This window comes from Mastacembelus armatus, chromosome 19, assembly GCF_900324485.2.
Source record: "Mastacembelus armatus chromosome 19, fMasArm1.2, whole genome shotgun sequence".
NCBI classification, from domain to species: domain Eukaryota; kingdom Metazoa; phylum Chordata; class Actinopteri; order Synbranchiformes; family Mastacembelidae; genus Mastacembelus; species Mastacembelus armatus.
In genome coordinates, this window is record NC_046651.1 from 9,837,289 (window position 1) to 9,855,104 (window position 17,816).

General features: G+C 43.9%; 2 protein-coding genes across 2 annotated transcripts; both read left to right on the forward strand.

The window, feature by feature from the left end:
- The first annotated feature begins 9,214 nt into the window (after positions 1-9,214).
- prr35 (proline rich 35) lies at positions 9,215-11,578 on the forward strand. The gene is made up of 2 exons (XM_026316282.1): positions 9,215-10,617; positions 10,756-11,578. The coding sequence occupies exons 1-2, from the start codon at positions 9,215-9,217 to the stop codon at positions 11,576-11,578; spliced, it is 2,226 nt and encodes a 741-aa protein (XP_026172067.1).
- A 1,485-nt stretch (positions 11,579-13,063) lies between these two features.
- Positions 13,064-17,294, forward strand: LOC113135932 (toll-like receptor 13). The gene is made up of 7 exons (XM_026316299.1): positions 13,064-13,084; positions 13,612-14,488; positions 14,568-15,130; positions 15,206-15,353; positions 15,464-15,834; positions 16,384-16,477; positions 16,605-17,294. Exons 2-7 carry the CDS (start codon positions 13,667-13,669, stop codon positions 17,292-17,294), a joined length of 2,688 nt encoding a protein of 895 aa, XP_026172084.1. The 5' UTR covers positions 13,064-13,084; positions 13,612-13,666.
- The last annotated feature ends 522 nt before the right edge of the window (positions 17,295-17,816 follow it).

Genomic DNA, 17,816 nt, shown 5'->3' on the forward strand with positions numbered 1-17,816 from the left:
GCTTGTGTGTGTGTATACATATACGTGTGTGTCTGTATGTGTTTAATGCTACTCAACTCCACTCCTGCCTGCAGAGCTGCTTTTAAAGATCAGTGATTTGGTCAATTGGCCTGGCCACTCCATTGGTCACTGATGACTCAATGGAGCAGTTGGTGAAGCAGGCTGTCATGTCCCTATGTACGTGTTTGTTCGTCCATGTCCATGTTTGTGTGTATGTATATGTGTGTGAGTATGACAGTTAAGGCCCCTGACAAAATCAATGAAAACAAAATCTATAAAGATATGATGAGGATGCCAAAAATCCCACAGGATAACCCAGGCTTGATCTAATTCAAAATCCCATTCACATCAATTATTAAAGCATTAGATTTCATGGATTATGTGCAACTTTACATAGAGGTGGACCAGTCCACAGTACAGAATGTGCTGATGAGATTACAGTATATTCCATATTGTGCTGCTGTATGCATATCTTATTCTGATTATTCTATGAAGCATTTGGGATTACATTTGAATGAAATGCTGTCATACATTAACTATTAGATGCATATTTTATAATGGCCAAGTCCCTGCATGTCATCTCTCAACTCTTTTATCTACCTGTCTCTACTTTGAACTGATCTGTTAAAATGAACTGTGGACCTTGTATACAAGCCGTCCAAAAAAAGAAGCACTGTTATATGAACTAGTCCCAATCATAGATGTGAAATATATAGGAAAGAAAATGTCATAGAAAACTTTCAGTTCCATTACAGTATGTCCAGCATACTAAGTGAGAAATGAGAAGGGCGGTCGTGTCAAACAAAACAACGCTGTGCTCAATAACTCGTCTTGTATCCTTAAAACTGTGAGGTACAGTGGCTGACCTTGTGAAAAACTTTGGACTGCTGTCTGCCTGCCTGCCTGCCTGCCTGCCTGCCTGCCTGCCTGCTGCAGGATGGTCAGGTCAGTGAGTCGCTAAACCCTGAGGGAGCCAGAAATACTGTGTGTGATTTTACTTCCTATATGCCCTGCCCTGGGCACAGCTGTCCATCTCCGGACAATTTCTCTGCCCAAAGGGAGGACTGACTGGCTCTGTGGACCTTGTATACAAGCTGCCCATCTGTTTTGGGGGCTGAATGTCTGTTTCGTTCCCCCCTCTCCCCCTCCAGAAAACAGAACCCAGACAACTTGTTTAATTTTGCATTAAAGATACAGGCTGAGTAAATTTATATTTTACTTTATAATGACCTATAGTTGTGAACACGGAGCATTTAGCTTATAGCACCATAGAGCTGCTAGCGCTTCCTTAGACTATTTAATAACTACATAACAAACTGGTAGTGTTTTAGATTTTTAAGTTTTTTGGCCTCCAATCTTACCCTTTTTAAAACATCTTACTTTATGCAAAGACTTTCCATTCAACTATAGTATTGTTAGAATAAGCAAAACACTGTGTTTATGAAAATAAGCTATGGTTAGGGCATGGCTAAGGTTAGCCACATAAAGCTACAAATGGACACATGTTCTTCATGGGCAGTGGATGTAAAATCATGTCTCTTACGAAGCTGGTCTTTAAAAATGCAAAATGTCAAACATGCAAAAGAGGAACACAAACACAGACTGATATCACATGTTCTCAATCGCTCACTTACTGTGCATCACAGCTCCAGATTGGTGGATACAAGAGCAGAGAGTCTGTAAGCGGCAGTCAGAATTTGTGAGAACGATAGCCAGTGAGAGGGAAACAAGACTTCCCTCTAGCTATGGCTTCCTGACTTGTTTATTTGCTAACTAGGCAGGGGGGAGGGGGAGGGTAGGGTGAACATATGGTTTGCTAAAACATGGACTTGTAGTTGGGAGGCCGAGGAACCCTAAGCGATGGAGCTGACGGGCTTTGGTCCCTGTCTCCCTCAATTCTTCCCGCATGGACAGCCAGAGCTGAAGAGCCGTGCTCCAAGAGTTAGCAGTACAGTGGAGCCTCTTACCGTCTCTCTCACCCTGCTGCTATCCACAACCATCCAAACCCAGAGATGGTGAGGAAGGGGAGGTGAGGGGCCACTGGCTTTGGGGTGTACATGGGGACCCTTGGCTGGAAGCTGACTGACACCATCCTCTTGCTTCTGGTCCCCAGAGTGTGAAGCCTCTCTGAGCCCTGTTGCTGAAGGGATAACAGCTCTGGTCCCAGCTAGAGGACATGCTGGTACTGTGGTCCCTATACACATGGACACTTGCTGCACAATGGTGTTCAGATTTTGGACATAAAATTTGTTAACAGATATTTTGTGCACTGGGAATCTGTGAGGACTCAACTGGGTGAGCTCAGCAGTTTTGGTCTAGGGAGTCGAGGGTTGTCAATGACCTACCAGCTACTGCTGCTATCTTATACAGATCACTGCACTGAGATAGACAGTTACACACACACGCTCATACACACACCCTCAAGGTCTATGTGTTTATGAACACACTCACTCGCAGGGATCATGGCGTTAATGTAAGCACATGGTCTCACACACCCTACATTGATGAACAAACATATGCACACACTCACATACACTCCCTGTGGGTCAGTGACTTAATATGCATGCACACATGCACACATACACACACACACACACACATACACACAAACAAACAGACGGACACACTAGGTCTGTTGATAGACTTACACATGCACACGCACGCACACACCCTGAAGGTCAGTGCTGTGATGGACAGCAGTCCTGATGTGCTCTGACAGAATCGGCTGCTGCCTTTCATTTCCACTTGCTTTTCCCCCATCAGGTGACACCCACAGGTGCCTTGGCGAGAAAGACCCTGCCTACTCCTCCTCCTGCATGTGTGTGTGCGTGTGGGGGGTGCAGCTGGTGAAAATGGGAGGCGGAGACTCACTGAACGAAAAAGCAGGCAGCCGAGGCACCAGCTGCTTTCAGTCAGTGACAGTACAGGCGTGGGTGTGAACTCCACCTCTCACCATACAGATACATGAATGATGAACAGTGAACATTAGACATCAGGTGCATCAAACTAACAAACCCCTCTCACCTGGTCTGACAAGGTTGCATCCATATCTGATGACAGACTGATACAATACCTGCAGAGAAAAGTCCAAGGAGTCATACATGGAGTCACGACTGAACCCTGACATCTGCCCTTTTCAGATATCAACCCAGCTCACTTTGAAAGCTGCATTTTCACCTTGGAAAGCAGCCAGCCTTCGTCTAACCCTCATCGGTATAATTGTGGGCGTTCATCTAAGTGTGAAGCTGAAAATGTGTCATTGTGTGCTCCCAGCGCTGTTCCCTGACATACTGTGGGGGCAATTCACCTCCAAAAAGGACACTTGTCTGTTTTGTCAGGACTTTTGGAATTAGGATAGTGCTTCTGATAGTTTAAAAGACATGAATAACCTTTAAAATGATCAGTTCAACATTCTGGGAAATATATGCAGAGTTAGATGAGAAAATCAATATCACTCTCTCACTACCCACCAACATAGCTTAGCACAAAGACTGGAAAGGGACTGAAATGCCTGGCTCTGTCCACAGGAGACAAAATCCACATATCAGGACATCCAGTGATCTCTAATTAACATGTGGATTATATGAAATACTATTTCTTACCCAGTGATGTACAAAGTAGAATGTGTTGGTGGTTCGATCCCCAGCTCCTCTGTTGCATTTTGAGTTTGAAAGACTGTTGTTGTCCGTGGGTTTAAGCTTGGCAAGCACCTGGAAGCATACATACACATGGTTTAACATTACAAATGATACACTCAAACTCTTAGAGGGAGCTGTACTACTGTAATAAAAAAGAATACTGGTTAGATTTAAATGATAAGTCAAAGTCGTACAATACAATGGGCGCTGAAGAAGTCACCAAAGACATGAGGCTGTTTTGTCACTGTGGCTGTGTGTTAGTGCAGATAGAAAACGAGGGGAAAGAGGGGAAAGAAGGAAGGGAGGTGCTGAATAATTGATAGTGGCTGAGAGCGATATGAGTTTAGTTAATGTGCCCAGCAGCGCAGGCTAAGAGAGGAGCTGTAAGCTATTCAACCTCAGGCCTGAAACTCAGGCAGCGGAAAGAGTTGAAAACCCGGTTTAGAGGTCATTATTTAGTCAGCCATCTTCCAACTCATACATCTTTCTATTACAGCACACAGTCCATCTTGTCGAACAGTGGGTGCATGTGTGTGTTGAAGACTTCTCTTGATTTGCATGGGTTAGGTTGTGTGTGTGTTTAGAGGCATCTGCACAGCTGGATCTCCCTGGTAGCGGTGTTGTTGCCGCCCTCGGGTTCCTTTCTCTGAGTGGTAATAGAGTGCTCCTGTCAGCCTCCCCAGCTGCCGCTCCATAAGGACCCTCAACTCTGTCAACTTGCCAGGAGAGTTCTGTGTTTTCACTGCAAGTCCCAGCTCCTTCAAATCGCTACTTTTCCCTGTGTAGGTAAACTCTGCATTTTGCAGTTAGGCTTGAAGGTACACAGAAACTTTAGTCACTATGTCATCTAACAATAAAACCAAAGCACCAAAGTTTCACTAAAAGACACTAAAATTCTTTTAATATAATGTTAATGTTCAGATTAGTGTCGCTCAGTGTAGTGCATCAGTCCCCAACATTGGTATGTATTTAGCATGCAGTTTTTTTTTTTTAAAGGAGTGAGAAGAGGATAAAGGAAGTGGCAGCAGTGAAGGAGTCAGTCCTCACTTAACACACTTACAGTGAAAGGAAGAAACTGACACTATCTCCCATGTGTGTCTGTAGTTGGAAAGAAATAGCCTCTTATTCTCTGGGAAAAAAAACTGACATAAACTCCCATGTGCCTGTGCTTCAAGAAGTGGAGGATCTTTCTCTCTTTCTCGTGCCTCACTTCCTTCTCCACTTCCTCCTTGTCAGAGTGCGCTGCTGTCGTTCCTCCTGATTTACCAGACATCCTCTTTCCCCTGCTGTCACATTTGGTACAGATGGTTAGGCTCTATGGAGTGGCCTGTCAGTCTCCATTTGGCCGCCTCTGTGTGACAGCGGGCCTGATGGCTCGTGAAGGGCCCCCGACTTCCCCAGCACACGGACAATGACATTTCTCAAACGGGTCTCGCCTGCACGCTCGCTTACCACCCAGTCAGAAGAGGGAAATGAAGAACCTGGGGTTGACCCAAAGCCCGCCACAGGCTAGGAGAGCTAGGGATGGAGGCAGAAAGAGAGAAGGGGAGAGTGTAGATTGAGAGGCTGCTGTTACATTTAGAAATAAATGGTGGAGGAGGAAAATAGGAGGAAGGAGCAGGGGATGAGGAGAGAGTGGGAGAAAGGAGAATGAGTTAAGAAATAAGACTGGTGAAGCGGAAGAGGACAAAGTAAGAGTTAAGGAGAAGCGAGTCAGGATGTCATAAGAGACATATGTCAGTCAACCATCCAGTCTGCAGTCACACATCCAGTGCCCCATACTGCTGCACTATTTCCCTCTAGGTCCCAACTCCCCTCCAACACTGTGCCCTGCCTCTTGCTGGTGATCCAGGTGAGTTGACATGGAGAGAACCCCAACATTTCTCACAGAGAGGCATGGGCACTCACAGGTCTCAGAACTGTGCTGGTTATCTCCGATCAATGCACGCATCAACAACGGCCTACCTTCACTCTTGTGATCCTGCTATTAAGGATCATAGAAGGAAATATTTGGAAAAGAATCAGCAATAATTGTTCATCTGTTGTAATTCTTACCCTGTATGATTCTAATTAATTTTAATATCTTACATTTAGTCCTTAAAATACAACCTTACATGGCCAGACAATATCCAATAAATGTTTTCTAACATGCCATAAATATAATGCACGTAAGATCACAAGTAGACCATTGTGATTTTATAGGTTAATTTTCTTTCTTGCAGCACTTAGATACGTTAAAATGCCAGTGATGTGCTTTAATTCTTCTGATGTTTGCTGCAATTCTGCCTGTTATTAGCTGTTTCTCCTAATCTTTAAACATGCATTAAATCTGATATTTGGTTAGTTAAAGTTGTTAATGGCATAAAATGTTCAATAACAAAGTGGTGTCCTGCGTTTTAATTTTATTTTTTATATTAACTGATTAGTGAGCCTGCTATATTTTTTAATGCCTAATTAAAAATAGAATCCATACTAAAGTTATAATCACCACAGAAATGTAAGATTGTGCGGCTGGAATATGAAGTTGACCTGCAAACAGTTACTTATTTTTCCTCGCTTCAGATAAATACAAATTTTTTTTCAGTTTTCACTACAAAGATTTGGTTAAAAATAATAAAACCATATAGGGAGCTGTCTTAAAAATTCCCTCATCATGCAGGATTTAACCCCGACAAATGTCATCTCTATCCTCCGTTATAATGAGAAGACATCAGTAAGTCACTAACCTAACCTTTGCCAATATTGTGTAAGTTGTTATACTGCATCCTGGCTGCAAGGTAGAGACCACATTTGACAATCCAGGGGGAGAGAGGGAGGAGGGGGGGGGAGCTGCTGTATTGTAGTGCCTGCGGGCAATGCTCCCAGTCAATATATATCTCCACACTCCCTCCTGCGCTCCCATTTGAGCGGGACGTGCTGCCCTCTCAGTGCTGCTGCAGAGGAGTGACAGCCAGCCACACCGGGACGCTCTCTAGGTATGGATGAATACATTTCCTCTCCACTTTCAAGTAGCTCGTGGCACGCAAGCAGGTTAGTTTGTTGTGATTGGGATATATTGTTCATTGTGCTTTTGCTGGGCCTGAGCAAATTTTTGGTGTTTGCACTTTATCAGCTTTTGTAGTTTTTCAAATAGAAAAGTTGGACTGTGAGCTTTTTGATTATCATTATTATTATCGTTACGATTATTGTTATTATTATGGTAAGTGGGCACATATTTATATGACATTTAAAAAAGAAAATTATATATTTTACATATTTTTATATATTTGAATTCATAAACTACCTCTCAATTTCTGCACATTTTAGACATTTGGATAGTATTAAAAAATGTTTTTGACTCAAAGTCTATTACATTTACAAATAGACAACAAACATTTATAAGCTGGTGTTTTGCTCTAAATGTCATTAAATAATTTCTCTTCTTATATACAATAAATCTATGAATGTACAGCTCGTGTTTGTAGAAAACATATTTGTTTAAAAATTGATTACAAAATTAAATTAAGGCCTGATATTTTGAAAATTAAACAGAATAAGGCAATGAATTTCAAAATTTGACATCCTTTTTTCTTTTGCAGCAAACATTTATTTTCTCAGAGGAAAACAATCGAACAATCATCCTGATCTTAGGTAAGTGTTTTATTTTTAAATATGTATTTATAAAACTGAAGAGCCACATTCAGTTCTTGTGTGCATGCCTACTTTCCAACTAGTCCATCCCATAAACTGTCAGTAGTGCGGTTGCTGCTGGATGTAACTTGTCAAAGCTTTTAGTGTGGCGAACCTCCTTAATTGCAACAATACATGTTCAAGCGGTTAGTCGTGTTTGATCATCAGCCCTAAAAGCTCAAAACAAGACCGCAGGGTTTTGATACGGGGTAGCGGGGGGCCAAAGTGCACAGCCTGTGGAGAGCCGAGCAGATAGCAGTGGCCAGGAGAGGGAAAAAATCTACTGTAAAAATGATTTTTATTGATTGGCTCGTAGCAGCAGCTGTTAGGCTCCATTATGAGCTCAAAGCCCAGGTCAGAGCCCTGGGGCGGACAAGTGAGCCAATCAAAAGGCCAAGCCACTAACGGGCCAGTTCTGATGGTCCAATTGGGAGAGCAGTTGTCAACAGCCTGCCACCCTGTGTTATACTCACTGTGTCTTTCATCATCACCCATCATGCTGTGGGTCTTCTAGATGAGGATGTTTCTCAACATGAGCGTCCATCCTTCACCTGTGTTTGCGTCACTGACCTTTACTGCGGAGCAGTCTGTGTGAGACAGAAAAAGATGAGTCTGTGAAGTTTTGTTTTGATTTTTGATTCTGCTTTTTGTCTTTAAATGACAAAATAAAAGCCTTAAGGCAAAGTGTTTTAAATTCAGGAACATACTCCTCCTCACATCTTTCACCGCAGGGTTCACCCACCGGCTTGGCTTAAAGTATAAAATCACCACAAAGTTTCTCTTATTTAACTGTTGGGTATTTAAATGTTTTTTAGGGGATGGGAAGATGGGAATATTAATTAAACCACTGCTGTAGAAAACAATAGAGATGATTTAAATAAACTGTTCTAAGTAGATCAAAGGGGGCAAATAGTCGACCACTGAACACTGGATTACAGGTGTATAAGCTTTTTGCAGCATATTTCATAAATACAAGAAAGATTTTTAAAAATGTCTTAAATGTCATAAGATTTGTTGGTGCTGAAAGGTTTTTCTTTACTTTCAGTCAACACTTAACATTCTCATAGTGACAATGTAATCTCCCATAATAAATAAATATTAGGGCTTATGAAGTAATAAATTGTGGCACAATTCTGCAAATGCTGAGGCGGTAAGAAAAGCGAGAATACAGGAGAGCAGTTAAACTTATTCACCATGTCCTGACCCAGATCCCAGTCCTGGCACTAATGACGCCCTTTAGGCATGACGCCAGGCTCTCATTAGGCACCAGGCCTCAAACCCCCAACTCCTCTCCCTACTACACCCGGCTGTACTATGCATCCTTCAGCCTGGCCGTGCTGCGCCTGTGGCCGACCTCCAAGGCTCCTGCCCCTAAACTCAATCAGGCCTGTGAGTGTCATGAGGGGCCCCCTACACAGGTGGAGAGTCCCCTGTGACAGCCCTGTTTGCCCCCCAGCCCTCGGCTGCTAGCACCTGGTACTGCAGTGGAACTAATGAGTAGTGGCAGGTACAGTGAGAAGAGAGAAGCATGGGCCTCCCTGCAGTTATGTTAGTAGCAACCCTTAGCATAAGCAGACAACAAATGTGCTTTGATAATACACTGTAGGTCCATAATGATATACACAACCCTCCAGTGCACACATCTTAATCAACTAGCCTCAGAGAAAACTGTGATAAATAGGGAAAAGCTAAAATGTCCAATCTGATGTTCTTCAATTTCATTCATACAAAATTGTCTCATTTGCTTCACAGATTTGACTTCACTTTTATGAAGACAGTGCTTTGATATTTCTGATCCATCAACAAAACTGAAGAAGAAACAGCATCAAATGTAGAAAATCTACAAATCTATCCTGAATTATCATCATTTGAATAGACTCAGTATTTACTCATTTGAAGACTCAATCATGTCCAAGGACGATACTTGCAAAGTCACGTCTGCCAGTAAACACAAGGAGCGCAAACCCAAGAAGCCTCATTATATTCCCCGGCCGTGGGGCAAACCCTACAACTACAAATGTTTCCAGTGTCCCTTCACCTGCATGGAGAAGTCTCATCTTTACAACCATATGAAGTACAGCCTGTGCAAGAACTCCTTGTCTCTGCTCATAGAGTCAGACTGGCCCTACAAGAAGGGCAACATCCTGCACCCAGACCAGCTCCGACCCTTTCAGCAGGCACACGGCCTCCACGCTGCTGGGAAAGACGAACAGGTAACACGGACTGAGGACAGGCAGAGGCAGCGAAGGACCGTGGAGGAGGAAGGAGAGGACCGAGAGAGCCATGGGCCAGAAGATGAAGAGGAGAGAGGACAAGGAGAGGGAGTAGAGGTCACTGGGCTAACAAAAGAAAGCTTGAATAAAAGCAGCAACAGGGGAGATGCTACAGAGTGCACTACCAAGAAAAGCAAACAGCCAGAGTCAGAGCTTCTGATGGCTGACATGCTCTCTTTGGAAGATCAGCTTCTGCGAGCACGCTCAGTAGAGGTAGAGGCCCAGCTGAAACAGTATAAGTTATCTAAAACATGTCTAACGGCTCCCGGGCTGTTGTCAGAGCAGTGGCGGCTGTTAGCGTCCAGCCACACTAAGGCCAAAGCAGAAGGAGCCCAGCCCAGAGTGAGTAGTTCAATTCCGTGTTACCCTCCCCCACCGACCCTGGTGGATTACCAGGATCCCACTGCACTCAACCTGTCAGTGCTCGGGGTGGGCTATCCCATCAGCCCCAGCATCTTCTCCTATATGAACTCAGCTATTCCCACTGCTGCCACGGGTGTCACGGCCCAGACCCACACACAGCTCGCCCAGCTTCCTTTCCTGGCATCAGCCGCTCAGCTGATGCACTCAGCCACCGGCGCACACGCTGACAGAGCTCTCATCCCCCCTCGTCTCTACTACCCCTTCCTGTGTGAGCACACATTCGGACAGGCCTCCAGTCAGAGTGATGCCAGCAAAGCACTGAAGACGTCCACGAACAGTGTAGAATCGAATCCTCTGTCTGGCTTCCAGCCTAAAGTCAACCTGTGGAAAGTGCCTGCTTTGCGTCCAGGGACCACCGCAGTGTCCCCCTCTGGCTGGGTATCACCTCAGAAAGAGTCCCCTGACCAGGGCTACAGGGCAGGGGACAAACTACAGGCTACAGCCAAGGAAGGCAAAGCAAGCTGGAGCCTCAAGAGGACAGGGGCTCCACTGGGGAACCATGAAGCACCTGTGGAAAAGAAGCCAGCGATGGGCTTCACTTTGGACCTCCTGAAGAATATTCAGACTGTGTCAAGTCTTAACATGGCAGCAGACAAACTCATTTTCCAGAACAGGTAAAATTGAACTTTCTTTATTTCATAACATCATCATCTTGAAATTTAACCTGTTGATTTAAAAGGTTAGGTGTATTGAGTTTTAAAATTTTCTCAAAAGTTGTAGTTTCATCATTTCTAAATGACTCCTGTCCTCAGTTTACAGGATGCTCAGCTTCAGACCCGGCACACTGATCTGTGGTACAACGACCCTCTCACCAGTCCCAATACTGAAACATCTTCTCTTTCAATTAATGTGGGTCCCAACAGCCAAGACTCGACTTCCACCCGGACAACAGGAGACGAAGCCTCAGAGTCAGTGGCTGCTCTCCTCAGTGACCTCTCCAAGGCCCTACAGGAGTACCAGGAGGCTGAATGCAAAATCTCCCACCTGGAGAAAGAGGACCTACCAGCCCAACGCCACCTCTGGGATCACCTGAGCAAAATCCGCAGCGAGCTCTCCCATATCCATGAGGCACTGGAACGCACGGCTCGCCAGAGTGAGGGGCCACTCGACCTGTCAGTTAAGAGGGACACAACAGATTCAGTCAGTGACCTGTGCATGAGAGAAGATGGCAGCAATAAAGACAACTCTATGGAGACAGAGGAGGAGGACGAGGATGAGCTGGAGGGGAAAAGGGAGGAGGAGGAGGAGGAGGAGGAGAGGAAGGCGATGAAGGCTTCGTTGGAGAGCCGTAAACAGTCGTTGGACATGCTGATCAAGATGAGTCAGGCCTCAGTGGTAAACACAGAGGTTCTCACACCAGGTGGTCTCAGTATGAGGCCCGGTCAGACTGAAGCGTTATGGCCAAGCAGAACCACCAAGTGTGAGGCGGACTCCAGCGTCCTGCTCTGCCCTGATGGCCGATCAGTGGTCTTCACCGACATCCCCTCCTCTGCCAAAGCTGCAAACAGACCCACGTCCTTACAGCGGCGAGAGGCGCACTGTCCTGCAAGCCCTTTGACCGCTACTGACAACTGAACCTCTGTCTCCTGACTGTAATATAACAACATCTGTACAGCTGTCGTTATTGTTACTGGCATGCCTTTGACTCTCACTGGCTGGGCACTAACAGTTTGCACCTTATAGGATGAATGATCATTTTTAAAGAGAAGGGTTTCTAATGCACTATGGACACTAATTGTTAGAATGAGATTCTCCTTAAAAACATTTAAAAAATCAGCACTTCATAATTTCCATCATGAGCATTTGAACAGTTAAGTCCATTGAAGTCATGCTGAGAGACAATCCCTTACAATGGATTTGTAAATAATGTGATAATAAGAAATGTAAGTAAAATGTTTTAAAGCGTGAACAGTTTTATACAGAGGATGTCATGTTTGGCTGCATCAGTTCACTTGATGAAAATAAAATGTATCACATGCTGTATTTCTTTCAATAAACAAGTAAAAAACAAAAGCGGTTCAGGTTTTTTTATGAAAGGAAACAGAAAGGGGACCAAGAAGAGCAAGAAATAAAAAAATAATGTGGATAAATGTAAAGACGGATAAACCTCACCTCATCATTACCATTTAGAGTCTTGGGAAGAGGTAAATAGATCTACTGTGGCAGCACCACCTGACTCTCCCCTATCTGCCCTGACATAGTCGGGTGGTGGTGCTAAAGGTGAAGCAGCACCTTAAACCAAATTGCCGTCAGCTGGGTCAACCTGCATCCAGACACCTCCACCCCTGCAAAGGTCAGGGCCCCAGGTCCAAGCTCCATATTGACTAAAAAGGGAGGACTACCTGTCTCCCCTCAGGATGGACGCTACATCCCCACGTCCTGTCACCCCTTCACCAGCCTCACACTCAAGACGCAGAGGCAAAGGTCAGCTGCCAGAGCCACTGCTGGGTGTTCAGCCTGAAGAGGTCAAACTGCCTGTCGGCTCCATAATGTCTGAATATCCTAATTGACGTTTTGCAAAAATATTCTTCACTTTTTATAAAAACTGTCCACAACAAATATATCTGAATTATTTCAATTTAAGGCATTAAGGCAAATAAAGGTAGATAAAATGACAATTTAAGGTGTAAGATAATAGAAAACATTTGTTTAGTTAAAAATGAAGAAATATTCAGTTTCTAGATCTCCTCACTGTGGCAGAGCTGTAATTACAGATCCTGTGGCGCATTGAAGACCAAGACTTTACACAGTTTTAATCAAACGTTTTGCTTAACTGGCTCAGGATCAACCAGGAATTCTTGTTTGCTTCTGTAGCTTCAGTAAAATCAGGACCCAGGCAGATAGCTCCCTCTTGTGGACAACAGATTTAAAGCCAGATGAGTTCTGCCTTAAAGAAAAGAGAAACAGGACCAGCAGAGTCTCAACATAGTGCTCTATGGTTCCTTCTCGACTACAACGAGCTGCAGACAACCCCCTTTCCTCAAACAGACACATCTATTCAGACAGATTTAGAGAACTGATGTCATGTCAAATAAGGAAGTACGGGTACACCAACTGAAGTATCACAAGAGCAGAAGGAGGGTAAGTTGTAGTATTTTATTCTAATTATTACGATTGGCCCAAATTTCAAAAAACATTCACATCAAGACAAATCTAAAGATAATTTAGGCTGACAATTAGAGAGATGGGTGGAAGAAGTAAAGTAAACATAAATAGTCTTTTTACAAAATTAGCTCTGTATGTTGTCGGATTATTTTTAGATTATTAAAGCTGATTTTCCCAAGAGATGCAATAAGGAAGGACAGAGAGGTAAATAATCATACAAAAAAGAATCCTGACTCCTTATTTGTCCAGATTATGGCTGATGCAGAGTTAATTTGTGTGAAATGGGTGTGGTTTCATTAGACCATGCTCGTAATTGAAAGAAATGAATCAAACATTAAAGTGGCTACAGTAAAACATCATTAGTAACAACCAAAGTGGCCAAAATATCAGTTATTCCAGGTTTTAGTGTTTCCTCTCTTTAAGAAAATGTCAGTACGTAAAAAAAAATATATAAATAATTTTTCTAAACATCCCCATTGTTTTCTGTCTCCACATATTTTTAGATTTTCTTCGACCCGACCACTGTGCAGTCTGTGTCAAACGAGCTGTCAAGTAGAGATGGTGCAAACTGTCTTGTTCCTGCTTCTGTCTGTTACCTCTGCCTGCTTCGGCTTTGGTTTTAAATCCTGCTCTCAAAACTACCCAGAAACGGACGTAATGTGGTGCTTCAACCAGAACATCGCCAACCTCTCCAATGTCATTAGCATGATCCCAGAAAACATAACCACAGTCAACCTGTCCAAGAACAAGATCAGACACATTCCGCTGGGATCATTCAGCCACTTGGTCAGACTCAAACACCTGGACCTGAGCCAGAACCAGCTGCTCTCTGTAGAAGGAGGAGAGTTCAGAGGCCTGAATGTCCTGGAAAAGCTCAATCTCACCAGCAACAACATCTCCTATATACACCCCAATGCCTTTGAGGGACTCACTGGTCTACAAACACTTCTCCTCCCCTACAACAAACTTGCAACAATCTCAGTAGGCATATTTAAATTTCTCCCTGCGATTCAAGAAGTCGATCTGTCTCTCAACATGCTCAAGTCTTTCAGCTGTGAAGAGCCTGGAGGCTCTTCCACTCTTAAGAGTCTCGATTTTTTTGCGAACAACATCCAAAGATTAAACGTGAGCTGTTTCCCTGCCCTCGAGTACATCAGGCTGTCCAACAACTCAAAGCTGGAGCTGCAGGCAGATGTTTTTGCCTCCAATTCCAGGCTGAAGACTCTGCATCTTCAGGCAGTTAGAGCAAGAGCGCTGGTGGGACTCTCTGCAGAGACAAAGAGGAATCTCTCTTCTGTGGCATTTTCTCTGTTTGTGGAGAAATCACCATTGACTATCTGCGGTGTGCTAAAAGGAATGGACCAGCTTAACACAATAGAGGTATGGGAACTTATTGTAATAGAGCATCTCTATGTTTAGGTGTTGTAAAGAAATGTGATGTTAATTTAACATGACACAGGTGGACCTGAAAGGATCCAGGCTACCCCAAGGTAACTCCAGCCTGCTGGACTGTCCCACTCCACCAGTGGTCGTTATTAAGGATGCAAAATTAGGAAATGTGGCCCAGTTGTCTCTGAGCAAAGGTAATACAAGCAAACTTTATCTCATCAACTGTGGGTTGAAGCAGATATCTCGCACTACATTTGATGGTTACCAAGGACTGACGACGCTGCAGCTGAATGAGAATAAGGTCGACATTCAGCGTGACGCGTTTCGAGGTCTGACCCACCTCACCTTTCTGAGCTTTGACAAGAGTAAGATCCGTGACATTGACCCAAACTGGTTCATCCCTCTGAAGAAGTTGACCTGCCTGTCTCTCCCAAAAAATGCAATCACTGAGTTGCCCCCAAAGGCATTCAGTGTCCTCACCCAACTAGAGCAGCTCTATTTACACTTCAACCTGCTAAAATACATCAGCATGAAGCCTTTCAGCAAGCTGCGCAGGCTATTCAAGCTCAACCTCAGTTTGAACTTAATTGATTTCATTGAAGAGGGCTCCTTCCAAGACCTGACAAACCTCAGGTATTCAGTATTTCCTGCTTGTGCGTTCATCTTTCTTTTCTGCCCATGTGTTTACCTCACTCTTTAATTCACTAGATACCTGGATTTAAGTGGGAATCGCATAAAGAGGCTGACACCATCTGTTCTGTCGGGACTGATAAATTTGAGGAAATTTGTTCTATACAACAACCGGCTCCATTTTAGATCTTATGAAAGTCCTTTTATCAACCTTACGTTTCTAGAGGTAAATACATTTCTTTGAAGCAGTTACAAGTATATGACCTCTAGTTGGAGAAGAGTAATGAAGTGTGAATAACTCTGTCTTCCTGTTTCTGTATATCGCCCAATTTGAAGTTTCTAGAGATGAACTACCAGGGGCCTGGAGGTCAAGGCATCGGGAACATTGGACCCCATTTCTTCCAAGGTCTGCATCGACTAACTTCAGTCGCCATTGGCCACAGCATCATGGTCGACTTCCATCCTGACGCCTTTGTTCCTCTGGTGAATTTGAAGTACCTGTACATAGCTGGGGTGATTATGAAAATGACCAACCTGAGTGCAGTGTTCTTGCCTCTGAAGAGACTGAAGAGGCTGACTCTTTTCAGGACAGACCTAGATGTGCTGCCTACCAACCTAATGCCTCCAGATAATACACTGGAAATTCTAAAAGTCCAGTCAAATCACCTCCACACAGTGGAGAAAATGATGCTGGATGCTTTGCCAAGGTAGGGCCACTGAAATGTTCTGTAAACAGCTCTTAAAGGAACAGTTCAACATTTTCTTATTTAACTGGTTTAGTTATCACCTTAGAAGAACTATGTGTGTATGTGTGTGTGTGTTTGTGTGTGTGTTTGTGTTGGGGATATGCACTGGTTCCTGTTATGCCAATGACTACATAAAGAAGCCACTATGCAAAGCCCCAAAACAGACAAAAATAAATGACTGCTGGTGTTAGGCTCATTTTTTTTTAAAAATGTATTTAACTTCATAATAAACAAACGTGCATGGGAAGGAATTATATGATGCACAACCAGCTAGTGGCACTGACTACAAAAATAGCTCGTCATACTTTGTACTGCATGCACAGCACACCACATCCTCTACTTCAGTAAGAAAACAGACAGTCTTAACATTTCCATTATGCAACCAGAAGTACAATCACTGCAAAAAGACACAATGTTTGTGTGTTGTGCTAAATGAGCAATACATTTGAAGTCTTTGCCAACTTGTTCTATTTTGTAGAAATTTTACATAAAACAGGTGTATGTTTACAGATTGCGTACTTTGGACATTACAGAAAACCCACTCACCTGCACCTGTGATAATGCCTGGTTCAAAAGTTGGGCCATCCACAATACTCAGACACAGGTATACAAGCTGGAGACAGGGACCAGCACAAATGAATGTTACACATGTCAAAGTGTATCTCTTAAAATTATCGTAAATTGCTCAAATGATGTGAATTTCTGATTTTTTTCCCATTAAATTCCTCCAGGTGTCCTACCTGTACAACCTCCACTGTGACAACAATGGGAGAGCACCTTACCTCAGGGAGTTTGATGATAAGGCCTGCTCCTATGAACATGCTTCCTTCACTCTCTTCATCAGCTGCTCTGTGACAGATGTGTTATTTGTATGTGTGTGTCTGGCCTGGCACACACAAGGCCCTGCTCTGCGCTACCTGCTGCTCACCCTAAGGGCAAAACTGCGTGGACGTAAGGGGAAAGCGGGGCCCAAATTCCAGTATGACGCATTCGTCTCCTACAGCTCTAAGGATGAGGCCTGGGTGGTAGGACAGCTGGTGCCCAATTTAGAGAGACCAGCTGCTGATGCACCGAGAATCAGACTGTGCCTCCACCACAGAGACTTCCGTCCGGGCACTGCTGTTCTAGAGAACATCGAGACGGCCATCTACAGCTCCCGCCACACCATCTGTGTAGTGACGCGTCACTTCCTGCACAGTGAATGGTGCTCTATGGAGTTCCAGCTGGCCAGTCTACGGCTTCTGTGTGATGGCAGCGATGTCCTGTTGCTGGTGCTCCTCGAGGACATACCTGCACACTGTCTGTCTCCTTACACTCGCCTGCGCAAGATTGTTCGCAAGAAGACCTACCTGCTGTGGCCTGAGAAGCCAGAAGAGCAGGGCTCTTTCTGGGTCAGACTGAGTGATGCTTTGAAAGACTGAAGAGGAGGAGAAGGGAAGAAGAGGAGAGGATGAGTTGGCTCAGCTATTTTAACAAACTGCAGTTACAAGATCATGGCCTGTTAAAAAGTGCACTGTCTCAGCAACCTTTAAATGAACAAACTACTCTGTATTAAAGCTTCTTCCTAGATGTACTTGTGTCATTTTGCATTTTTTTTTTCTAATTGAAGATGTTTTCATAACAAACCTGTTTTCTTTTTTGTTTTTTTAAATTGCAGGGCATTGAGCAGGTCTCTGTATGAAGTACATAGCGAAAAAATCTGCAGCAAATTAAAAGACTATGGTCCTCAGTCGACATGGTGAGAAAGTCTTGTCTCCATTTTCTGGTAAACTATAGAATATATTACCTGTTCCACCTCATTTTCCAGTATTGGTTATAGTAAAGTACACTAAATATATACTGCTGATAGAAGAGTTAGCTTGAGTAAGTTTTGTCTCAGAGGAACCTCTGGTGTGTGTCCTGCCTCAGTGACTTAAAGGGGCAATGATGCAAGAACCAGTGAA

What these genes read in the sequence shown, in the direction of transcription:
- prr35 (XM_026316282.1), top strand. Translation starts at nt 9,215, where the DNA reads ATGTCCAAGGACGATACTTGCAAAGTCACGTCTGCCAGTAAACACAAG. An exon ending in AAACTCATTTTCCAGAACAG is followed by an intron (nt 10,618 to 10,755) that starts GTAAAATTGAAC and finishes TCCTGTCCTCAG; the next exon opens with TTTACAGGATGCTCAGCTTC.
- LOC113135932 (XM_026316299.1), top strand. Translation starts at nt 13,667, where the DNA reads ATGGTGCAAACTGTCTTGTTCCTGCTTCTGTCTGTTACCTCTGCCTGC. An exon ending in TCAACCTTACGTTTCTAGAG is followed by an intron (nt 15,354 to 15,463) that starts GTAAATACATTT and finishes CCCAATTTGAAG; the next exon opens with TTTCTAGAGATGAACTACCA. An exon ending in ATGCTGGATGCTTTGCCAAG is followed by an intron (nt 15,835 to 16,383) that starts GTAGGGCCACTG and finishes GTATGTTTACAG; the next exon opens with ATTGCGTACTTTGGACATTA.